At 62.8% G+C, this 23,840-nt stretch overlaps 2 protein-coding genes across 2 annotated transcripts; one reads left to right on the top strand and one right to left on the bottom strand.

The window, feature by feature from the left end:
• The first annotated feature begins 1,122 nt into the window (after positions 1–1,122).
• On the top strand, positions 1,123–4,087 carry SLC25A6 (solute carrier family 25 member 6). Its single transcript, XM_054585023.1, has 4 exons — positions 1,123–1,361; positions 1,943–2,429; positions 2,984–3,124; positions 3,574–4,087. The coding sequence occupies exons 1-4, from the start codon at positions 1,251–1,253 to the stop codon at positions 3,729–3,731; spliced, it is 897 nt and encodes a 298-aa protein (XP_054440998.1). The 5' UTR covers positions 1,123–1,250; the 3' UTR covers positions 3,732–4,087.
• Positions 4,088–5,327: 1,240 nt separating this feature from the next.
• IL3RA (interleukin 3 receptor subunit alpha) lies at positions 5,328–23,840 on the bottom strand. The gene is made up of 12 exons (XM_054585032.1): positions 23,812–23,840; positions 22,157–22,255; positions 17,525–17,643; positions 13,745–13,868; positions 13,123–13,255; positions 12,842–13,038; positions 10,565–10,680; positions 9,919–9,945; positions 8,583–8,676; positions 6,625–6,718; positions 5,687–5,768; positions 5,328–5,402 (listed from the first exon to the last, which is right to left on the bottom strand). Exons 2-12 carry the CDS (start codon positions 22,218–22,220, stop codon positions 5,328–5,330), a joined length of 1,125 nt encoding a protein of 374 aa, XP_054441007.1. The 5' UTR covers positions 22,221–22,255; positions 23,812–23,840.

Raw genomic sequence — 23,840 nt, forward strand, 5'->3', positions numbered from 1 at the left:
CCCTGAGCTCAGGGCAGGAAGCAGAGGGCCGCCCCAGGACACCGGGGACTAGGAAGCCGCTGGTCCGGGTGCTTAGGGCGCCTCTGGCGCTTACCAGCATTGCCCATCATCCACCAAGGGTGTGCGGGTTTCACCTGCTGGTTGGGACGCAAACACAAAACAAAAACACGTACCAAAAAAAAAAAAAAAAGAGGGAGGGAAAGGAAAAAGAAAAGAGCCTCCAAGGTCGCTACTAAGTAGCTATTGTTGGCATGGGTGCTGCCTGAAAATTCACCCAGGGACAAAGGGCGACCTGCGGGCCTTTTCGTTACAATGCAGTAAAACGTCCACAATATGCAAAGCGAGCGAGGCTCAGGGGCTTCGCTGCGGGCGGGAGGTGAGCAGGCGGGGATGAGTGTGAGGCGCAGCACCCGTCCTCCTGCCCCGCTCGGGGCCGGGGATCCGGTAGCGCGGCCCCCGGCCTGGCGGGGGTGGGGCGGGCGTGGGGGAGGGGCCGGGGCCCAGGGTCACCAGGGATCCCGGTATCCGGGCTCCGCAACCCCCAGAGCGGGTCGAGGTCGTGTGCCACGCGGATGGACTCGGGACACGCCGCTGTCTCCGGGAAGGAGGCGGGCGGGCCCTGGGCCCCCGCCGGGCCGCGGGGCGCGGGCGGGGCTCCGGGAGCCGTGGGATCGGGGTTCGCATAACACGTGTCGGGCGGCTCCGGCTACGAGCCCCGCGACCGAACGGTCCTCCCCGGGCCCGGGCGGGAAGGGGTTCCGGCTCGAATATCTGCGACCCCCAGGCTCCCCCAACCTCCCGGCTCCGCTGCCGCCTCTCGCATCTCTTCCGGGCCCCGACGTGCCCTTGACAAGGTCACGGTGGCCTGTCAGCCCCCGGAACGCAGCGCACGTAGGCGGGGCACAGCTCTCAACCTGCCCGGGGGCGCGGCGGGCGGAAGGGGGCGGGAAGACGCGCGCGGCGCAGCCTATGGGAGCTGCACGCGAGGGCGCGGGGCGGGCGCGCCGCGGCTCCTGGCAACCCACTGGGGCGCGGCGTAGTGGAGGGGCGGGGCACCGGCGCGCGACACAGCCAATGGGAGCGGTGCGCGGGGGCGCAGGGCGGGGCGTCGGCGCCTTAGCGGCTGCGCGCTGGCTTCTCTGTCCTTTCGGTCCCGGCGGCGGCAGCAACGCTGAGCCAGCGGCCCCTACCCTCCGGCTCTCCGCGCCTCCATTCGGCTCTGCGCCCTCTGCGCCGCCCGCTGCGTCACCATGACGGAACAGGCCATCTCCTTCGCCAAGGACTTCCTGGCCGGAGGCATCGCCGCCGCCATCTCCAAGACGGCCGTGGCCCCGATCGAGCGGGTCAAGTTGCTGCTGCAGGTAGGGCGGTGTGCTCACGCGCACGCGCGGGCGCGGGGAGCCGCGGATCGGGGCCAGGGGGCAGCACGCCAGCCGGGCTGCGCGCACTGGGGCCGCCGGGCGGGCGGGCGCCGGAAGTGCGAGGCAGCACCGCTTTGTCCACGCCGCAGACTTCCGGGGGCGCCTCACGTGAGCGGTGCGCCTGCGCAGAGGAGGGGCCGGGGCGCGCACGCGTTTCCCGGGCCGGGGCGCGGGCGGCTGCGTGAACCTGTCCCCGTGGGTCGGGGCGGGGAGGGGCAGCTGGGCCCAGCCGGTGCCCTTTGTTGCGTTTCAATCCTTCCCACCCTTTTATGGTAGTCTGGGGCGCTTTAAATGGCAATTTCAGCAACGTGTTGTGAAACTGTTGCAAGCGTAGCGCGTTAGCTGCTACGTTGTTGCCAGGAGGTCGCTGGCAACGTTGTTGCGGCGAAAGCCCAGTTGTGAACTCTGAGGACAGCTCAGCGGCCCGTGCGCGAGTTAGTGTTCGAAGGACACCATTCGTCGGGTAATCTCTGGTCACTGCGGGAAGGCCCTTCCGTGAGCGCTCTCCGTCCACCCTTCAGGTGCAACATGCCAGCAAGCAGATCGCGGCCGATAAGCAGTACAAGGGCATCGTGGACTGCATCGTGCGCATCCCGAAGGAGCAGGGCATGCTCTCCTTCTGGCGGGGCAACCTGGCCAACGTCATCCGCTACTTCCCCACCCAAGCCCTCAACTTCGCCTTCAAGGATAAGTACAAGCAGATCTTCCTGGGGGGTGTGGACAAGCACACGCAGTTCTGGAGGTATTTCGCAGGCAACCTGGCCTCGGGCGGTGCCGCCGGCGCCACCTCCCTCTGCTTCGTCTACCCCCTGGATTTCGCCAGAACTCGTCTGGCGGCTGACGTGGGGAAAACGGGCACGGAGCGGGAGTTCAAGGGCCTGGGCGACTGTCTGGTGAAGATCACCAAGTCGGACGGCATCCGGGGCCTGTACCAGGGCTTCAACGTCTCCGTCCAGGGCATCATTATCTACCGCGCCGCCTACTTCGGCATCTACGACACCGCCAAAGGTGGGTGTGCCCTTGGCTGGCCGGCTGTGACAAGGGCACTTGGCAGCAGACGTGCGGTTTCAGCCCTGGGGGCTGGAGGCTGAGACCCGGGTGCGGGCAGGGCGGGCTCCCGCTGAGGCCCCTCTCCGGGGCCTGTGGTCGGCGGTCTCCCCGTTGTGTCCTCCCACCGCCATCTCTCTGCGCCTGTGTCCTCGTTTCGTCTTATAAGGACGGTCGTCAGCGTAGGTCAGGGCTACCCTAGTGACTTCATTCGCCTTGATTATCTTCTCGTTAAGGCCCTGTTTGCCAATACGGTTCCGTTTTGGAGTCCTGGGGTCTGAGACCCCTTGCTGAATTTTGGGGAGACACAGTTGCGCCCTTAAGGGTCAGGGCCCACAGCGCTGTTCTCTGGGACTGTCCCCGGGGCTTGCCGGTGGCGTCCCTCACCGCAGGCCCCCTCGCGGAGCTTGGCCCTGACTCTCCGGGAGCCGAGAACCGCAGGGGCGTGGAGGGGTGGGGCTGGCGCCCGCAGCCACGTGGGGAGGGGAGGTGGCCTGACCGCGGTGCTCCCGCAGGCATGCTCCCGGACCCGAAGAACACCCACATCGTGGTGAGCTGGATGATCGCCCAGACCGTGACGGCCGTGGCGGGTGTGGTCTCCTACCCCTTCGACACCGTGCGCAGGCGGATGATGATGCAGTCTGGGCGCAAAGGAGGTATCTGCCTCGGCCCGGGGGAGGCGGGGGCGGGGGGGGGGGCTTGCCCACGGGCTCCCTGGGGGCCTGTGGGCTGGGCGGGGGCTGGGAGCTGTCCCGTCCAGGGCCCTTCTCAGAGGGCTGTGGGCGGCGTGTGGTGTGGCCGCCATGGGCAGGCCCGGCCACGGACGGTCCCTCTCCAGGTCGTGCTGTGGCTGCAGCCCTCTCCTTGACCCCTCCCGGAGGGGGTCGCGTGGCCTGTGGGGCGGAGTACGCGGGGTCTGCAGGCTTCTGTGGGAGCACACCCCCAAACCTAGGCCCAGCGGGGCCCTTGGGGTCCCCGACCTTTCCTCAGCCTGCGGTCAGACGTGACCCCCACCCCAGACCCCCGGGGCTGGGGTGACCCTTGGCTGGGTTTGGGCCTCCCTTTCCTGACGAGCCTGCTAAGCTGCGCCCCCGCCTGCCCGCAGCCGACATCATGTACAAGGGGACGGTGGACTGCTGGCGGAAGATCTTCAAGGACGAGGGCGGCAAGGCCTTCTTCAAGGGCGCCTGGTCCAACGTGCTCAGGGGCATGGGCGGCGCGTTCGTGCTGGTCCTGTACGACGAGCTGAAGAAGGTCATCTAGTGCGTCCGCCCGGGGACTCCGGGACCGGGACCAGGGGCGCCGCGTAGAACCTGTCACTGTTACGGACCATTGACCTTCCAGAAATTCCAGCCTCCCCGCCTGGTCGCAGCACGGGCACCCCGATTCCATGCGGGGGGAGGGGACCCCGCGCCCCGGGTGCACGGGCGGGCCGCCGCACCGCGCAGGCCGGGAGCCAGCGCCTGCGCGCTCCCGCGACCTGGCGGGGCTTCGTTTTATTTAACGGAAATCATGTTGCCCATTTGTACCTAAGCACTCTCGTTTTTGCACAGCTGAGCATTGGCGATTATGTTCTATGTTGGGCATTTTGCTGCAAACAATTAAATCCAGACACAGAACTAATTTGGGTGCCTTCTTTCTGGTCCGGGGGTGCGAGGGGCCCAGGAGGGCCGCTGGGCTGCCCCTGGTGGGGGGTGAGGAGCAAGGACGTAGGGGGGCGCCTGCGCCCCGCGCGGCGATCCCTGCAGAGGCCGCCTGGCTTAGCGCAGGTTCCCTCCCGTGAGCCCGCCTCCTCCCCGGCCTTTCCTGCAGCGTTTTCCCACCCAGCGCCGTGGACTGGCTCCCGCTCTGCCTGGCGCGCCGGCCCCGGGCGGTCAGCGTCCTCGCCCCGCGCGGCTGAGCCTGCCAGGGCCCGAGACATTGCTGGGTCCACGCCCCGAGGTCAGGTGGCACCTGCGAGCTAAAGGGACGGGACATCCTGACAGGCACGCCCGCGGGGGTCCCGCCACCTCAGCGGAGCAGCCGGCATCTGGGCCCCCAGGCCTCCCGGTCCCCGCCTGCCTGTCCTGTCTGCAGCTCTGCCGGCTGCCGGGCTCGGGACGGACACCCCGTCTCCCCCGTGGGACGGCAGCCAGCGAGGGAGCCAGGGCCCTGTCGCAGGAACCATGCGCCCAAGCGAGACCAGATCCGCCCTTGGCGTCCAAGGACATGCTGTGCACGGGGCATGGCGTGGTCGTGTTGGGTGATTTTCTGGAAGCCAGTGCCCTCGGTGTCTGTACTGTGGGGCAACTTCTACCCACCCACCCCTCACCCCCGCCACTTGAGATGGGAGGCATGGGAGTCGACAAGGTTGGAAACCCGCAGTTGTGCTCCGGGTGCCTGTGCCAGCAGTTGGCAGGGTGCCCTGCCTCAGACCCAGGTTGCTGTGAGGGAAGGGCGTGGGCGCCCACGACCTTCTTCAGGGGGGCCCGGTGTCTCCGGGGCGGGCTCTGGGTCGGGAATGTGGGGTTGCCGGCCGGCGGGCGGGGCACCCTGCTGCCCAGAAGCCTTTCCTGGGGTCCCTCCCACTTCGGAAGCCAAGGTAACAGCAAAAAGGCAGGTTTGTAACAAGCGCCACCTGAGCCACTTGACCGGGAAGCAGTGAAGCCGCCAAGCAGCAGCTCTGCAGGAAAAAGGGTCCCGGAAGCCTTGGGCCACGGGCCACACGCCCACATGGGGCCGGGGCAGGGGTTGGAATGGCACTTTATTTAGGTTCTTCTCTCCCCCAGTCCCTTTTACAAACGTCCACTCATCCACAGGCTGCCAGGCTGTGCCGGACCCTGGCCGGGCCCACAGCCGGGCCCACAGCCGGGCCAACCTTCATGTGCCCTTCACGAGCTGCACCTCGGCCACTGGACAGTCCTCTGGGGGGGGTCCGCTGGCCTTCCAGGCCACCTGCAGCGCGAGGGAGCTCCGCATGGGTCACCAGGGCCCCCGACTGCGTAGCCCATGCACCCTGGGCAGCCAGGGGGCGGGGGGGGGGCCGCCCCTCCCAGGACGGAACCGACCCCGGTGCCGGGCTCCCCGGGGCGCCGTGCCCTGCCCGCCTGCAGGAGCCACTCTGGGGACCGCTCCTCTGGGGCTGCCACCTCCCCCCCGCCCCCCCTGGGCCCTGGGGCAGGCTGTGGCCGCCTGGTCCCCCAGACCCCCCAGCTGGGAGAAACCCGGTGCACCAGTACCATCTTGTCGTGCGCAGAGGTGTCTCCGAGGGGGTCTTTCACGCGCGGGATGGGAGGGAAGAGTGTGTGCGGCACCGAGTACCTGGGAGAGACACCCTGAGCCGCGGCCCGAGCGCGACCCTCGGGGATCCCCGGGCCCGCCCTCCCTACCCCGCCGCCCAGGGATCTGCCAGCCTGAGCCGGGACCTGCATCTTTTATTCACCGGCCACCAGGGTGCGCGCCACCATGGCAACCACCACCAGGACCCACTTCTGCCGGAAGCTCGCGCTCCCCGCCTGGGGCGGCGGCCGGCCCCTTCGGCAAACCCGCGCCGGCATCAGGGTCCGGCTGGGGCAGGGGGAAGCCAGGAGAGACGCCGGGCGGGAGGCGGGGCCCCCAGGACGGGCCCCAGGGCGGCGGCGGGCTGCGCAGGGCGCCCTGCGTAGGCACAGCGGCCGGCACGCGGGCAGGACCGAGCCGGGAGCCCTGCGCCCGTGGGGACAGCCGCAGGGACGCGGTCACTGGGCTCCGGCCCGCAGGGCGGGGGGCGGGACCCAGAGCCACGTCGGCAGGGTGTTGGAGGCTTGGGGAGTGTGGTTTAAAGGAGCGATATTAGGGCCCTGTGGAGACACACGAGTGCGCCTGGCTGCAGCGCGCACCTGTCCACCAACACGTGTGGACGCGCGGACAGGGAAGGCGCCTCAAGGACACTGCACTGGGGAGCAGCCGCCCAAAACCAGGGTCGTGGTTCAGAAAGACCCGCTGGGGCGCCGGCAGGCAGCGGTCTCTGGGGGCAGGCGGCGCGCGCCCCTCCGCCCCCGCCCCCCTGCCCCCGCAGCCAAGACGCGCGTACGCCGCGCGTGGGGGAGGGGCTCGGCGAGGGGGCCGCGCAGCGGCCACGGGTGCTGGCGAGGCGCTCTGAGCCCCGCACGCCAGGAAAAACCAGAGCGCGACTCACTTTTTGCAGAGCACGACCGCGGCCCCCACGGCCAGCAGCGTGGCCAGCGCGATCATCCAGACGTGGAGGTGAGACCTGTTCTTATGGTCGCAGACTGGGGAACAGAGACAGAGGGGAAGCGTCAGGGCGGCCCTGGCGGGGGCTCGGGCGGCGGTTTCCCAAAGCTGCGGGCCGTGGGCCGTGGGCGAGGGCAAGCGGCGCGCGCGGGGTGCGTCCCGCTGGGACGACGGCCCCTTTCGCGCCGGCGGCGCCCGCGGGAATCCCTGCGACGCCCCCGCCAGCAAGGGACTCTGGGAACAACGACCATCGCGCAGTGGCCTGGGCGCTCCACAGGGACCTCCTGCCGCACCAGGGTTTTTCCAAGACCTGGCACGTGATGCTGCTGCGCGGGCTGCCCTGGAGGGGTCGCTGCTGCCGCTGGGCCAGGCCTGCGGAGGCCAGGACTTGCCTGCGCGGCAACTACCGCCTTCGGCAACTACCGCCTTCGTCCCTCCCTGCTGCGCTCTCTCCCGCAGCCCTGGAATGCGGCGTTGTGTCCATCCCGAATTGTTTACATGGATTTTGATTTTAAAAATAATAGTGCATTCAGAGATTTATCTCTGGGGCAGCAGCGCGCTGGTCGCCCTGAAGGGGACCGGCAGCCAAGCGGAACGGCTTGGGCAGAGGACAGACAGCCCAGCAGCCAGGGACAGAGGGACCTGGGGTGGGGGTGGGGGTGCGGGCGGGGTGCAGCCACAGATGGCAGCTCAGAAGGGGCCGAGGCGCCAGCAGGGACCCTGCCACCTGCCGGTGAGACCAGCTTGAGGTCCAGGAAGCCTGGACACAGGTTCCAGGGGAAGGTGAAGAGGAGGCAAAGGGGAACGGGGTCTCCCCCGAGGCCCAGGGAATCTGGCTGTGACTTGGAGGCCTGGAGGCCCGGAGCCCCCGGCAGCTGAGAGAGGCCTGATCGCTCCCACGGCGCCCCAGGGAGCCCGCTCCAAGGACACCTCGACCTTGGCCGTTGCAGGACGGCGTCGAGAACAAGGCCACCCGTGGGCCCGCCGGCAGCTCCAGGGAACAAAGTCAGAGCTTGTGCCCGGCAACTTCATGTGTCCCGTTGGCTGGGCCACAGGACGCGGGACGTTGGGTCAGACACCGGCGTGGATGTCACCGCGAAGGTTTTGTGGTGTTGTTTTTTTTCTTTTTTAAATCCTCACCTGAGGAAATGTTGATTGATTTTAGAGCGAGAGGAAGGGGGACAGAGGGAGAGACAGTGATGGGGACAGGGTCATGGGCCGGCCGCCTCTCAGGGGCACTGCGGTTGGCGTCGCAGGCGCAACCTGGGTACATGGGCCTTGACCCCACAGCCTCTGGGGGTGCGGGGTGAGGCTCCAGCCCCCTGGGCCACCCAGCCAGGGCGGGGCGGGGAGTGTCTTTTGAAAGGTGAGATTCCTCTCGGAACCAGTAAGTGTTCAGTAAAGCAGACGGCCCTCCGTGCCGTCGGCCGGCCTGCTCTTACCCGCTGCCGGTCAGGAGAGAAACATTTCCTGCCACGCCCCCTGCGAAACAGGATGACGCTGGGGCCCGGGAACGGGGCCCCGCTCCAGGGAAGGGCAGGGAGACGTGGCCGCTCTCATCCTGGGGGCCCCTGTCTCATCAGGGGTTACCACTGTCCCCAGGGTGGCCTTGGGTGGCAGGCAAGGACCCCCTGGCTGGGGACAGCTCTGTCACTCCACCACTCCAGTGGCTCTTTGTGGGACAGTGTCCACCCTCTGCCTTCCCGTGGGGTGAGCGCAAGGTGCGGGATCCCCTGTTGCCCTCGTCTTTGGGGGTACCGAGCCAGGTGGGGGGGACACCCGTGTGCTTCGGGGGCGGACATCCCAGAAGATCTCAGGGACTGTAAGGTCCCCTGCAGAGGAGCAGTGCCCGACACCTTCGTGGCTCACCCAGGAGGGAGACAGAAAGGGCGCCCCACTCACCGAAGCGCTGGGGGGTGCTCCACGGCCTGCCCCTGACTCGGACGGTCGCCGTGAAGGTTCCCGGGTTGGTCAGCCTCCAGGACGGGAGGGAGACCTGTCAGGGAAAGGAGAAGGAAGAAGACAGCCCCTCGCCCTCCGTGGGGAGGGCGGCGCGGAGCCCGGCCGTGGGCGCGGAGGACCCCCGCCGGGTTCCCGCGCGTGGGAAGGGGACCTGATTTGGAGGTGGCCTCTGCACCGATGGGAGGAGCCAAGAGGAGCTCCGCCTGGCGTACCGGGGCCCGGATCCTTCGAGAGAACGGAGGCTAGCACACAGACACCCACACAGGCAGCTGTCACTTGGACATGGGATCGCTGTCAGCACTGGCCAAGGGGGACGGACCCGGGGCGGACTGTACCCCGGAGCCTCTGAAAGGTGCGCAGCCCTGGACCCTGCGATCTCGGACGTGTGGCCTCCGGGGCGGGGCAGGGAGGACGGTGACTTTTGATTGTCTTAAGAGGCCCGGCTTGTGGTGTGTGCTGTAGCAGCCCCAGGCCGCACGTGAGGCCCCAGAGGGAACGCGACCAGTGCCGGTCAGGGCCGCGGGGAGACGCCTGTGCTCGGGGGACCGCCTGGAGGCCCCTTTCCGTCTCAGCCCAGGGTCTGGGGCCCAAACCAAGACGTTCTTTATAACCCGTGGGAGGCAAATGATGCTTGGCCACCGCCAGCGAGGCCAAGAACCAGGGGGCCAGCTGCGGGGGCCTGTGCCTCGAGCCCTGCAGAGGGCCAAATACTGCCCCCCGCCCCGACCGAGAGAGGCACGGCCCCCGGAACCAGTGAGCAGGACCTGATGCGGGAACAGGGTCTTTGCACATGGGGTGAGTGAAGGGTCTGAGAGGAAGGGGTCCCGGGTCAGGGAGGCCCTACGTCAAGGACAGGGTCCTGAGAGAGACGGACGTGGGGACGCAGACCCGGAGGGGATGTCCCGTGGCGACGGAGGCAGAGAACGAGAGACCGACAGAATTAGAGTAAATATGAGGGAAAGAGAGAGACAGACGGACAGAGACTCCACGGCCAAAGTTCATGGATGCTCGTCCAACGCGCGGGCCGTCTGGGAGGTCCCGTCGCGGGTTCTGCCTAGAGCTCAGGGTTCAGTGACTCCGCCCGCCCCCTTCAGTGCCTGTCCCGGCCTCGGGCCCTCGGGGACGGCCGAGGCCCTCTGCGGGCGGCACCGGGCAGCTCCGTCTCGGGCACCCGGGCCGTCTCTCCTCCGTGGGGACAGGGCCCGGAGGCTGACCGAGCCATGGGGCAGAGGACCCCGAAGACAGGCGGGGGGGCCCAGGCTCCAGGCACACTTACGTTCTCTGTGAAGGCGGGATCTGCACCCTGCAAGACAGAAGCCAACGGCCGTGAGCGCCCAGCCCGGAGCATCTCGCTGCGTCGAGCAGGGTCCGGTGTATGGAAACACGAAGCGTGAGGCACCCGCGGGTGGGCGGTCACAGAGAGCGCACACCCGTGCACACGCAAACATAACACACACGGGCAGGCAGTCGAGGCTCAGGCGGCCGGCGGAGGATCATAAAAACAAGTCCGTGCACGAAAATAACAGATCCCCATGGATAGCAGAGCACCAAACGCGCACGGCTGGACTGTCAATACTATCCTACGTGAATCAACGCGGAGACCTCCTCCGGAGATGCTAGGGTGTAAACGGACCGGCAGTGCACAGGCGGCTGCTTTGTCCCGACCTGCAAGGCTCCGTTGTCTTTCCCACACCCAAGTCCTTCGACGTAGCAGCCACTACGTGACCGCTGCGTACCCAACGCTCTTCTGTTCCTCCCCTTGCCTGTTCCGATCGGCTCTTTGCCTTCTGAATAGCCAGCGTGACTTTAGTTTTGCCAAAGCTCCCGTCTTGCGTGGCGCCTATATTTTGTGCGTGTGTCTGTGATCGACCCCCCCCAAGGACAGACAAGAACCGGAATAACCCTTCGGGGCACGCGTATACCTTTTGTATTTTCAGTTCGTAGTGCAACGACGGTTGGAAGTGGCTGGCCATGTCCCACCGCAGGAGAGCCCAGGACTGAGTACAGTTCACGGTCAGCTTGGGTACCATGAGTTCCTCTAGGGCAGGAAAAGAAAAACCACGGGTGAGCGAGACAAATCCACGTGTTTTCCCGGGAGATGCTTTGAAACAGGCGTCTCAGACATGGTGGCGGGGGGCGGGCGGCGGTGGAGAGGAGGAGAGGACAGTCCCTGCAAGGGCTACAGAAAGGGGACACCGGAGTGCACAGGGGCGCGTGACCCAAGTGTCTTGGGACGCGGAGCTGCCGCCTTCCTTCAAGGGACGTGCGCCGACTTGCCGTGTGTCCCTGCATCCTGAAGACCCCGCGGCCCCCGCCGGCTGGAGCCCGCGGCTCCCGGACCCCCCTGCCCGCCGCGGCAGCCGGTGTGTCTCGGCTTCTCCGCCGGCGTTCCCCGCGACGGCAGGGCTCCGCAACCTCCCGTGAGAGCCTGGTTCCCGCGTCCCTTCCCCTGAGCGGGCGGCCGTGGGTCGCCCCGCCCGGAAGGCGGCCCCGAGTCCCCACCGGTCTGCGGGCGCGGCACCGGGCACTGCGGCAGGAAGCGCAGCGCGCGCGGCCGGGCGGTCCCAGCTCCGGGCACCCCTCCCTCTCCTGCCGCCCCGTGCGTGTTGTCATCCCGCCTCGGCCCTGCCCCCACACGGCGGCCTGGGACTCCCGTTCCGTCCTCCAAATGCCGCGCGCCAGGAGGGTCCCGGGAGAGCAGGCCCGACGGGGCGCCCCAAGAGCGGCCGGGTCAGCCCTGCCGAAGCACCCGCGCCCCGAGGCAGCCCCGAGCACACCGATGAGGAGCCCCTCAGCTCGCTCGCTCCCGCAGCCCCGTGGATCTGTCACGCCCTCCCCGGGCACTGTGTCACCGCCGGGCGCGGGTGGGCGCTGGGGGCTGGGCAGCATCGGCGCGGCCGGGGGGGTCAGCCTGGGGTCTGCCCGTGACAACGCGCGCCCACGTCTGAAGGTCTGCGGCCTCCCACGCATGCGAATAACACCGCACGTCCGCTCGCGGGGAGGGACCCCAGACAAGGGGAAGGCCCCCGCCGCCGGTCTTTCGTACCAGCCTCTCTATTCAGGTGACAACATGGGGCCGGGCCAGGGAGGGGACCGGTGCCTGGGGCTGGACGCTGTCACCATCTGGGGCAGTCGTGGTGCAGGGGAAAACACGCATGTGCAGTTCCTGAGGGGCCCTTGGGTGACAGACCCATCAGCACCCGAACGCAGGGCTGGGGCGGGGGCACCGCGTGAGCCCGACTCCCCGCCTGCAGCCTCGGGCGCAGCCCCTGCGGACGGCCACCTGCGTGTCGGAAACGCTGCCGACGCAAACGGGACGCGAGCCCGGGGCCAGGAGCACAGGGCAGCGGAGGCCGAGGGTCCTCCCCAACGTTGCCCGGGCAGGGAAGCCCTGGCTCCGCTGGCACAGCGTGGGGAGGCGCGGCGGGGCCTTCGCTACGGGACTGCGGGTGGACGCGGTCACGACAGAGGGTCCCCTGGATGCAAATCATGTCCTTCTAACCAGAGGAGGACGCCCGGGCTCCTGGGCCTTCCTGGGCGGACTCAGGCAGAAGGGGGCCGCCGGCAGGAGAGACCTCCCCAGAAGCACCGTCCCGGCCCGTTGCCCTCAGGCCTCCAGCGTCCAGATGACTGCGTCTACGGTGGGAGCTGCCCCGTCTGCCCGATTCTGTTACACCAGCCGGAGCGCAGGCAGCACCGTCTGAACTCGGGGCAATGGGACAGTACGCAGACCCCTTGGAAAGGGAGCCGGAGCGGCCGGCCCCCAGGAGCTGCCTTGCACGTCTTGTGCATCAGCCTTGGGATGGGAAACCAGGACACAGTCCCCTCTGCACGAGGGGGCCCGAAGCCGCCTTGTGTCCCCCGGAGCCGCCTGCAGAGAGGACAGGAAGCCGGCGTCGGGACGACGGGACGGGGGAGCCCAGGACGGAGGGTGGAACACGCTGTGTGTTGAGAATCGGCGTCACGACGCCCTGTTCTCTGCCCCCGCAGCCACGCCTGCCTGATGTGGGAGTCACGGTCCCCTCCCCTTTCTCTGAAGAGCCGACCCTTTGTCTCCTCATGGGGGCCCCGTGGGGGCTCCTGCCTGAGCCAGCGCTTCCCCAGGAGCGGTTCTTATCGATCTCGGATACACAGCGTCCCCTCTCACCTTAAGGCCTTGTATGGTTCGGTGAACGGAAATAGCCTGGATCCGCACTCACCAATTTCTGATAATTGTCTGATCGTTTCAGAGCAGGGTATGCTGGAGGCTTTGCTGGTGCCATTCACCACGAAATGGTACATGAGGTTTTCGTCATTGTTCTTGGCGAGAAACTGAGAGACGTTATCGAACTGGCACTGGATGTGCGTCCCCCGCTCTTGTTTGGTGTAGAGTGGACACGGCCACCTCTTGCCGGTACTGCAGCACGTCGGGCACGATTAAAAAGGACCCAGGGCCCTCCATGCCCCAGGACACCCCAGCCATCCCTCCGGTCACACCTACCTCACCTCCTCTACGTAGAAGTCATACTGGACGTCATGGGGGGCCTCCTTGCCCACCGCCCAACTGCACGTCAGGAAGTGCACGTCATGGACACGACACTTCAGGTGCTCAGCGGCCGCCTTCGGGTTCCCTTCTGGGCTTGCAGAGAAGGTCATCAAAACCAAAGCAAACCAAACAAACAAACAAAAAAAAACACAAACAACAAAACACACACAGAAACGTCAGGTCCCTTCTTAGAGTTATAATTCTGAGATCCTTGGGAATGCCCAAGGCGTGGTAAGAAAGGAAACAGAGACATGCTCTGCAGCTTCCCTCCAGGGATGTAACAACACTCTAAGACGGTATCTCCACCTGGGGGTCGACGGACATGCGCGCAAGGGACCCGGCACGTCCAGGCCTGCAAAGATCCCCATCGTGGCCCTTCTATCATGGCACCGGACGCCCTGCAGGGGTGGCCCACCCCTGCCCACCACCACTCTGTCCTCTGTGGCCACCGTTTTGTCATTTCAAGAAGGCCACGTTTTGTTTCAGCCTCTGTCCCTGACGATCCATCCAAGGCCAGAGGCAGAGCAACGTGTCATTGAGAGCAACTGAGAACCAAAAAGGAACACTTTGCGCTCACCTGGCCTGGGATACTGAATCCACGTGGAAAAGGATTCCCCATTGACCTCCGTGACTTTGACAGTGTAGTTCTGTACTTGACATTTTGGAATGACATGCACTGTACAATAATGATTCTTTTTTGCCTAAGAGAGATATAGGGGCTTATTGTTTAGAGAACACATTTAGTCAGATACTGATGATCCTTAGATTTTTAATGAAAACTGTCCACCTTCCCAACTGGACCGAGCAGCTCAATGCAATCCCAGGGGAATGCCAGGAAGGTAAGTGGTATGTATTGGCCAGGTGAACTCACTAAATTCATCCCTGCTTGCTAGGGCTTAGGCAGAAGGAAAAGGGGATGGATAGTCTGAGCCCAGAATTTTTTTTGAGGGGAGAGACGATGCTTCGTATGATCCATGCCGTTGCATGTTTGCGCAAATCCATAGAACGTACAACTCCAACAGTGAACTGCAATGGAAACTGTGGACTCTGGGTACTGAGGACGTATCGACTCAGGCTCATGCATTGTAACAAATGCCCCATCTGCTGGGATTGTTGGTCGTGGGGGAGGCTGCGCAGAGGAAGCCGAGGATACATGGGAAATCTCGGTCTCTTCCCCTCAATTTTACTGTGAACCTAAAACTCCCTAAAAATAAGTTTATGAATGTACACAACTAGAAAAAGTCAGGCAAAATAATTCCACTTACAAATAAGAATAGACAGACGATGTCTTCCTAAAGATAATATAATATAAAAAAATTGCCATGGGGAAGACAGAAAACTAAGAAAATCAAAACGGAAACCTATATGAAACAGGTATCAAAGGAAACGATAATAGAAACTATTGATCAAAATCATGAGGTGTTTACACTTGGCACCGGCATATATCATAAATTCACATCAATCTGTAACACTTCCTTAGATCGTGCAAGTTAAGAGTCACAAACACAGTCACTCTTTTTTGATCCACTGACCTAGGTACCTGAAGTGAATCGAGAAGAACACTGAGGATGAGGCAGTGTGGCAGAAGTAGGTGTTTCCCCTCCTGCCTTACCTATGCTAAGCGGGGCCTCTGAGGACCCGCTCTCAGCCCAAGGACAGCAGCCTGAACTCCTGGAACACAGCGGACGAAGACATCTTATCATCAAGAGGAGAACCAGGCTTTATGAAAAGCCAAGGCACCTGCTGAACGCCTGTCTCCTGCGTGCCGAGTTCTCGCGCCACTTGGCATGAGCAGGCAGGGGGTAGACCAGCCTTTTCTGTCCACGAAGGAGGTCGGAAGTGTGACTTTTGGCAAATCTGATCAGCCCCAGAGGAAAGTCCCAAAGAGTCTGAAGTCAGGCATTCTTCACTAGGTGTTCGGCCAGAACCCCTCCTTGGGGGTCTCCCAGACCTCACACCTCCCCGCTCACTCAGGGCTTCCCATTAGACGTTAAGTCCCTGACTCTTCAACGTGAGCAGGCCGCCAGAAGCTTATGCGACTTCTGGGGACACTCTGTAACCCCAGGGGAGAAACTAAAACAAACGCATGACAACAAAATCTAAAAGAAGGAACGACAGATAAGCCAGTGAGAAGAAAACTGATAAATAAAGCACCCGTGATGTTCTGACAGCAAAAGGAAGAGCTTCTTCAATTACAACACAAGGTCATAGGACACTGTAAAAAACGTGCAAAGAACACAAGTAAAAGTAGCTCGTGGGACGTAGAGAGCTGAGGTTAAATACAGGGAAATACATGACCGGATTGGAAGATAAAGTAGGATAACACTCTAGAAACGTAGACCGAAGAGGCGATGGAAATGGAGCAACAAGAAATGCTGCTGATGTGTGAACCTGGAGGGCAGTTAGGGGAGGAAGCACCTTACGAAGGGTTGAGTTTTTAGGTAAAAGAAGAAGTGAGGGAACCAAAGGACCAGTTCTTGAGGCCAACACCAGAAAGACAGTGTTCCTAGGAGAGAGAGACAGACAGACAGACAGGAACAAAGAGAGAGAGGGACATTAGAAAATCACTCACAAAAAAAGTGAGAAACGTCCTAGAACTGAAGGACGTAAGTCTTTGGGTGAACAAGACTCGCTGCATGCACAGCGTCCCCGAGGACACTACATGGACGCTGAGAATTTCGAACATGAGGATTGGGCGGAGGGGCAGGAGCTTTGAAAAGTTGCTAGAGAGGAACATTTTCATATTCAAAGGATACGAAATCGTCATGACAAGGAAGTTGTAAACATCAACTTTGGTGCTTAGAACGCAATAAGGCAATGCCTTCAGCATTCTGGGTGGGAAATCCCCCTGCTACAATTCTATACCCAGCCAAACTATCAATCCGTGGTCAAAGTAGAATCCACGCACTTTCAGACACTCCAGGTTTGAAAACGTTTACTTCCTGCGCACGATCTCTCATCGAGCTTCTAGGGGACGGGCAGCTTTTCCGAAAAAAAACAAAAACAAAACCAAAACCCAAAAAACACAAGTGTGTAAGCGGAGACTAAGGAAGGAAGAGCATCCCAAATAGAAGAGATCCTTCGTCAGAGAGCAGGGAAGCCAACGTGAAGGTCGGTGGTGCTGGGCGATCCCAGGGCAGCTTTCTAGCAGCCGTGGAGGGCGGCAGGCCAGACTCAGGAATTCCTGCACGTGCCGAGGACAGACGCGGCCGGACACCCTGACGTTTTGAGAAGGTCGTGAGCCATTTGGCCAGAGTTGCAGGGGAAAGAGTTGGAAACCGGTAAGTGGAACCTCATCCACAACGCAAACAAGCGAGCAAAACAGAACCAGAGACACGGAAAAAAGGAACAAACGGACAGCGGCCAGAGGGGAGGGGGGAGGGGCACGAAGGGGGAAACGCGAGGAAGGGTCAAGTCAAGGAACGTGGATCCAGGACCCGTGGACAGAGCAACGGGGGGAGGTTCGAGGGTGGGAGGTGGGGGTGGCTGGGGCGGGGGACGGTGCTGGCGGGACCATGGAGGCAGCTGTACCTGAACAACAATGAACCCATTTTTAAAAAGTTTTACACGTCCCTCCATGAAAAAGGAAGAAAAGATTTTGAAACCCTAACGCCTGTGTGACTATTGGGGATGGGTCTTTCCAGGGGTGACGAAGGTCAAAGGAGGTCCCTACGGGGGCCCTGATCTTGTAGGACTGGGGGCCTTATACGAGGAGCAGACGGGGACACAGACACACCCCCCGGGACGCCCGTGGGAGGGCTCGGGGGGAGCCGGCCCTGCCCGCAGCAGCCGGGGCTCCGCCTCCAGCCCCCAGGACGGGGAGGAAGAACTGCCCGCGGCTGGTGCCCCTCGCCTGTGGCCCTTCGCAGCGGCAGCCCGAGGGGCTAACAGAGGCGTGTGACTTGGCCTGCGTTCCTTAACTGACGGCGGATCGGAGGAGACCAAGTTTCCTGTCAAGGAAGCCGATGGGCTCTTCTTTCCCCTGCGACGCGCCACGTTGCGAACAGGCGGGATTCTCCCAGGCGCGCCCGGGAGGCCTCCCGCAGTCCTCGGGCCGTCCGGACGCGGGGCCAGACCAAGAGGGCCCGTGCGCGGCGCACGGGGGCGGACGGGGATTTCTGAGCCCGCCCGTGCACCCGGGCGGGGCTGTGTCTCTGCCGCTTCGCGGCCCACGTTCCGCGGACCCGCTCCGGCGCCTTCCAGGCACCCCCGTGCCCGGTGCCTGCAAAGCCCTCACCCCACATTCCACCGAGCGCCCGGCGCTGAGCTCAGGTCTCAGTGACGCCAGACACGGGCTCGGCCTTCGCGGGAAGCATCGGAGACGTCGCGCGTGGCCAGGACAGGGAAGCCGGTTTACCGTTCTGGGGCCGTGGGCATCGCGGAAGCACTCGATGCTGGAAATGTTTCCATGGACGTCCCACGTCAGCCTTTTCTGTCCCCGATCGATCCTTAAGTTCTGAATGGGTGGGCTAAGCTCTGAAAGGCGTATAAGGGAGGGTCAGAAGAGAGAGGCAGGCTTGAACCCTCACCTCAAGGGGAAGTGGCTTTCCCACTGAATCAGCCAGCATCCCGGGAAGTCGAGTTCTGTGCAGACAAGGCATTGCCCGAGCGGGCAGGGACCACGGGCAATACAGCCTCAGTCTCATGAGCTCCCCCCCGCGCCCATGTTGGGGGCGGATGTTGGGAAGAGCAGGTCACTGCGGGCATCCCGTGCACAAGGACAGACCCTCCCCTGCGCCCACAGAAAACCCTGGGGGTATCTTCGGGAGGGCGGGCCGCTTGGAGCCCAGGCTTCCCGCACTTTGTGAGCGTGCGAGGGGCTCGGCTGGATCCGTGCCCCAGCCGGCGTGGCTGGGAGAGGCCGCCGTCGGCTTCGGTGAATTTCTTCGGAGCCTCTTTCAAGGCGTGTGCCCGTGCCCGGACGGGCGGTTTATGAGCGCCCCCGCCCGCTCCGCGCCGAGGGGTCAGCGGTTTTCCCTCCCTCCCGGCAGGAGCCCGGCGCCCCAGCCTCCCTGGGCACCCGATCTCGCCCTCGGCCACGTCTCTTTTGTTTCCCTGGATGGAATAAAAGTTCTCCGAGGGGAACGATGTGCCGAGGTGAAACCAAAGGTGGCGGGAAGAGGCTTCGGAAGCGACGCGTTCCAAACCGGCTTTGAGCCGCGGGAAGAACGTCTCGATGCAGGTATGGCCTCCGGTGCAGAGTCCTCGGAAGGGGACGGACGTTTAGACGTGGAGCGAGCGCTACGCAGTGTTTCAGAAATCAATTCCGCTTTGGGGGCGGCCCTCCTCGCAGGCGAAATGGACCTTTTATAACCAGGGTTCTCCTGGAATGTCGTTTTCACTGGGAACTGAGAACAAACCCTGCTGCAGACTTTAACTCCAACTGCCTCACAGAGAATATGCCTTTGGAACGGTTTGCACATGGCAATAGAATGTAATTGTACAATATAATACAATATAATTCTACTGCAATAGAGTATAACTTTGCTCTACTTCATCAAACAGGAGGCATGACAATGACTCAATGATAGTCATGTTGTCAATATAGTTCACAAACCAAGCAATTCTTACTATTGTTAGAAAGCCTTTCAGAGGACTGTAAATACCATTTAAGTTAAAGTAATAGAAGCATATTTTATGCAAACACCAATCATACAAAACCCGAACTACAGACTGGTACACTGGAAAAGATTTAACTCTTTGAAAACACATACTACATTTTCTGACTGTAACAGAATCCCATTCAAGATCAATTTTTAAAAAAATCTGGAAACCACCACATATTTGCCAATAAAGCCACACCCTTCTAAACCACCACATGGGTCGAAAAACAAACAAACCAAAACACCCTAAAAAAAACCTCAAGAATACTGAGAACATATTTGGAACTGAATAAAAATAAAATTAAACAATGTGGTACACCACTACCACAGGCAGGGCTTAGGAAGAAATGTATAGTTTTAAGTTTTTCTGTGAGAAAAGAAGGGTTTAAATCCAATCACCTAAGTTTCCATGTTAAGAAGTTCAAGGAAGAAGAGCCAATGAAACTTAAGGAAAGGAACCGCCAGGCAAATCCCTAAACCAATACAAGTAACAAAAGTCTATGAAAAAGGCAATGGGAAAAATAAAAGAACGCGCAACACATTGATGCTCGTAGCGTCAATAATATGTAACAGAGGCCGACTCCTCGAAAGACACACATTTAACAATGATGTGAGGACGCACAAACCCTGAACGGCTCTATTCCTAGTGTGAAAGAATACAATGTCTAGACCGTCTTCCCAACAAGAAGTTGTGTGGATGGCTTCTTTCCATTGATTTAAGGAAGAAATGACACCAATGTGCGCCGACTTTCGGAAGAGACATTGGGACAGCAATAATCTCATGACGGATTTGACAAAGCTACCACGGTCCTCCCGCCAACTCTGAGACTTGAAAGGTGAAGGAGAGGCAGACATTCCTAATAAACCCAGACCCCAAATTTCTTTCCCAGGATCATAGCACGTAAAACCCAGCAACACGTGAAACAGATCATACCTCAGGACCCCAGAGAGTTACTTGAGGACCTAAGCACGTTCTAACCATCACTATAATTCATCTTATTAACAGAAAACAGATTATCTTCTCAACAGAAGCAGAAAAAAAAAAAAGACATCCATTTGGGATTTATCAAAAAATTTCCCACCCTTTTGGGATTAAAAACTCAGCAAACTGGGAAACAAGGAGAAAAAAAAACCCCCATTAACATCCATTTGGGATGAAAAAAAAATGTGACCCCTGTTTGCAATGAGAAACTCAGCAAATGGGAAATAAAATGCCACCGTTCTTATGCCGATAAGAGAAAGGCGTGGGAACAGCTGCAGCTAATTCAGACTCAATAGTGAACGGCTAACCCCACGTCCCCAAGACGGGAAGGAGGGACAGGCAGGGCTGCGATGCTTCTGTGGCGTCGTGTATTCCTGCCAAGGCCCCCTCCAGGACCTTGTATGGAGACAAGGTGTTTGCAGACGGGAAGAGTGAAGGATCAGAGAGCAGGTCGTCCTGGGGCAGGGCGGCCCTCCCTCCCAGGGCGGTGTCCTGAGAAGACACAAAAGAGGAGGCGCAGACCCCGAGGAGACGCCCCGCGGAGACGGAGGCCGAGAGGGAGGGGCGCGGCCCCCCCGCCCAGGGACGCGGGGGGGGCCCCCGGGAGCTGGGAGAGGCGGGAAGGGCCCTCCCTGGCGCCGGCGGAGGGCGCGCGGCCCCGGGACACCCGGACCTCAGACGCCGGGTCCCCAGGAGAGAGAACGTCTGTTGTTTACGCCTCAAGCCTGCGGCACCTGCCTGGAGCCGCTGTTACAAACGGAACGCGTGTTGTCCCCAAGTCCCACGTGGACGCCGTGAAGCACACGGCGTGGCGTTGGGAGCTGAGGACTTTGCCCAGGGCTGGGGATGAGATGAGGTCACAAGGGCGGGCCCCCCGGGTCCCCCCGGGGTGGGATCAGTATCCCTAGAAGAAGAAGAGACCACAGCCGACTCCCGTCCACGACCACACGCAGTGAAACGCCAGAAATGGGGATCCCCCCGGGACCAGCCCCTGGCTCCCCGGTCTTGGACTTCCAGCCTCTGAAACCGTCTGAAATAACCTGTCTTTTTCAAGACCCGCCCGGGGGTGTTTTGTGATATCCGCCTGCGCGAACCGAAGGCGCCGTGGGCGATGCCTCAGACCCCCCCAGCACCCCACCCTGCCCCACGCCCTTTGGGGAAGGCGTGCGCAGGTCCAGGGTGGTAACATCTCATGTCTGGAACGGCTGCTCCTGGCGTCCTGGCTGAGTGGCTGGGCGTGGAAGTTTCAGGTTTAAAAATATCTCCTTTGTTCTAACAGACTCAGGCTGTAAAATTATTTCCTTAAGGCTTCACAAAAATACTATTAACGGTGCCCCTTGAAAATGGAGCTGCCGCCCTGAGGGGCTGCCTCGCACGTCCAACCTGCGGATGTGAAGGCAGGACACAGTCCCCTCTGCCCGGGGCCTCGCGTCACCTTGGGTCCCACAGGGCCGTCTGCAGAGAGGACAGGAAGCCGGTGTGGGGACCGCAGGACAGAGGAGCCCAGGACGGAAGAGGAAACACGTTGTTTGTTGAGAATCAGCATCAGGACGCCCTGTTCTCTGCACTCACAGTTACTCCTTCCTGCTGTGGGTGTTACTGTCCCCTCCCCTCTCTTAAGAGCCGAACCCTTTGTCACTCTGGGCGTACAGGTGACCTCTGTCCTTGGCCCCCGGGATAAACTCCTCCAGGAGGTGGCGGTGGCAGCCAGCGGGTTCCAGTTGTCCAACACCACGGTGGGTTCGGCGACAGACGCTCATCCCAGACCACTAGCCGTAGGGCCAAAGCTCTGTGTGTTTTCTCCACAACCCTGGGCATCCGCACAGGCGTGGGCACCTTGCCGTCGGCAGGGTTGCTGGTTTGGGGAGGAGTCTTCCGCTGGCTTCGCCCCAGGCTCCCCGCAGACGCCCGGATATCTCGGCGTTCGTCGGCGTGCGGGTGGATCGCCCCGTGCCGGCCGCGCTGTGACATGCATTCGCAGGGCACCCCCGTCTCTAACCTTCCCCTTTCTATCAGGACCCCATCCCGTCGCCTGAGGCCCCCGTGCGGCCTCGTCTTAGTGGCTTACGCCCGCAAAGACTCTGCCCCCCAACAGGTCCCACGCACGGGTCGGGGGGCCGGGCCTTGGGCGGGCTGGCGGACTTCAACCTGCCACCCGCATTTTTGCACGTCACCTCCATCCGCGGGATCAGACAACGTTAGCCGAAGGTAAGGGGTCCACCCTAGGCTCTGAGCCTCCGCGCGGCCCCGCACCGTGGCCGCACCGAGCTCGACACCGAGGGGTCGGGACCCATTCTGCAGGGGACCGGGGTGAGGGGACCAGGGAGCGCGGCATGGTGTCCCCATGGCGATTCCAGCGCCGACAGTTTCACGGCAAGCAGAGAGCGGCGGCCGGCGCGCCTACCTCGGTCCGCGGGCAGCGCACAGGAGACGGTCGCCAGCAGCGTGGTCAGATACAGCAAGGCCATGAGGACGGTGGCCCCGCGGGAGGGGCGGGTGTGCGCTGCAAGAGAAGGGACAGGGAGCGCGCGTGGGGGCGCCTTTGGGGACCGAGGGGCGGGAGCGGCCGGTCGGAGCTCCCTGGGACCCCGGCTCGGGAGCTGCCGCTGCTTGGCAGGAGGGGCGTCTCCGCGGCGTGTGCTTGCCCGCTGGCCCGTGCATACGCATGCGTGTGTGCCCGTGTGTGCACACAGGCGGGCACGTCTGTGTAAAAAGCCCCGGGCGTTGACCTCCCCCTGGGCTCCCGCCCCCCCCGCCTCCCCCCGCCCCCGGCCGCCCGCCTTCTGGGTCACGGGGACCACACGCCAGGAAAAGCAGCAGGAAACGCCCGATGACTGAGCGGTGGAAGGAAGTCTCATTAAAGCCACGAAATCAAGGTAGCGCGGACTTTCCAAGGGAGCCGCTTACGGGAACGGCCAGGGCGTTTGGCTCGTCCCTCCGCGGGTGGCGGCCTCCTGTGCTACCTGGCTTCCTCCCCCGCCCGGGGCTGCGTCTCCCGCTCTGTCTCTCCCAAGGGCGCCGTCTCTGCACGAAGGGCCACCTGAGCCAGGACGACCTCCTCTCCATCCCTCCGGAGGCCCCCCGCCCCCCACCCTGACGCACCTTGTGCAAACATCGTTACTGCCTGCAGCAGGCGGACGGGACAGACCCCTTTCCAGGAAAGGAGAGTGGCCCCGCCGTGGACGAGGCGTCTGGGGACAGAGGTGTTGCCACCCCTTCCAGTGCAGGGAAGGCGGGGAGGGCGGGGAACGGAGCGAGTGCCCCACCCCCTCCGTACAGTATGTTACATTTCAGGCCACATTAACCAAAGGCCACAGCGGCCAGTCTCAGGACGCAAGGGGGGTCAGAATCCTACACAGGACAAGAGCCTGGGACGTGTCTTCCTTTCACGAACACCGGCCTGGCGGCTGCTGTCTCCATCCGCCCCTTTCCGGCCCCACGGGACTGACTTCGCGCCCGAGGGCCACACGGCATTGGCCTTGTCCGCGTGGCTCGCCGTTCCCCCGGTGAGGAGCCCGGAGCGCACCCCGCCGCCCGCCCCCAGGGCTGCGCGGGGGACCGGGGGCTGCAGCTGGCAGGGAAGATGCGAGGTAGGCAGAGCTCAGGGATGCAAGCCCGCCCCTCTGCCAGCGCGAGTGGGGGAGCCGCGGGTCCGAGGGGCTTGGTCCTGGTCTCTCTCCGCGCACTCGCGGGTCCGAAGGGGACCTGCGGGCCACAGCGCACAGGCGGGCGTGACCTGGGGCCCTAAGGATCAACGTGCCCCCGACGCGCGAGGCTGCCAAGAGCCACCAGGGTGGCAGTGTGTGAGCAGGCGCACATCTGGGGGTCTGCACCCCCTTGGAGCCCAGGAGCCCCAAGGGCGGCGGACGCCGGGGCGGGGGGCGAGCCTGCTCCCATCGTGGCCGGCACGGCCCGTGGAGTGCACTTGTGGGGTGACCCCCGGGGCCGTGGCCCTCGGATGCCACCTGCCCGCGCCCGAGCCTGCGCACACCGCCGTTGGCGGCGGCTGTCGCCGCTCGGTGCCGGCCCCCTGCACTCCCTCCTGCATCGGCGCCTTACCTGGGACGCAGAGCCAAGTCCGGCGGGAG

This window comes from Pteronotus mesoamericanus, unplaced genomic scaffold, assembly GCF_021234165.1.
Source record: "Pteronotus mesoamericanus isolate MK-2021 breed Mesoamerican mustached bat unplaced genomic scaffold, CSHL_Meso_final contig_80, whole genome shotgun sequence".
Classification (NCBI taxonomy): Eukaryota; Metazoa; Chordata; class Mammalia; order Chiroptera; family Mormoopidae; genus Pteronotus; species Pteronotus mesoamericanus.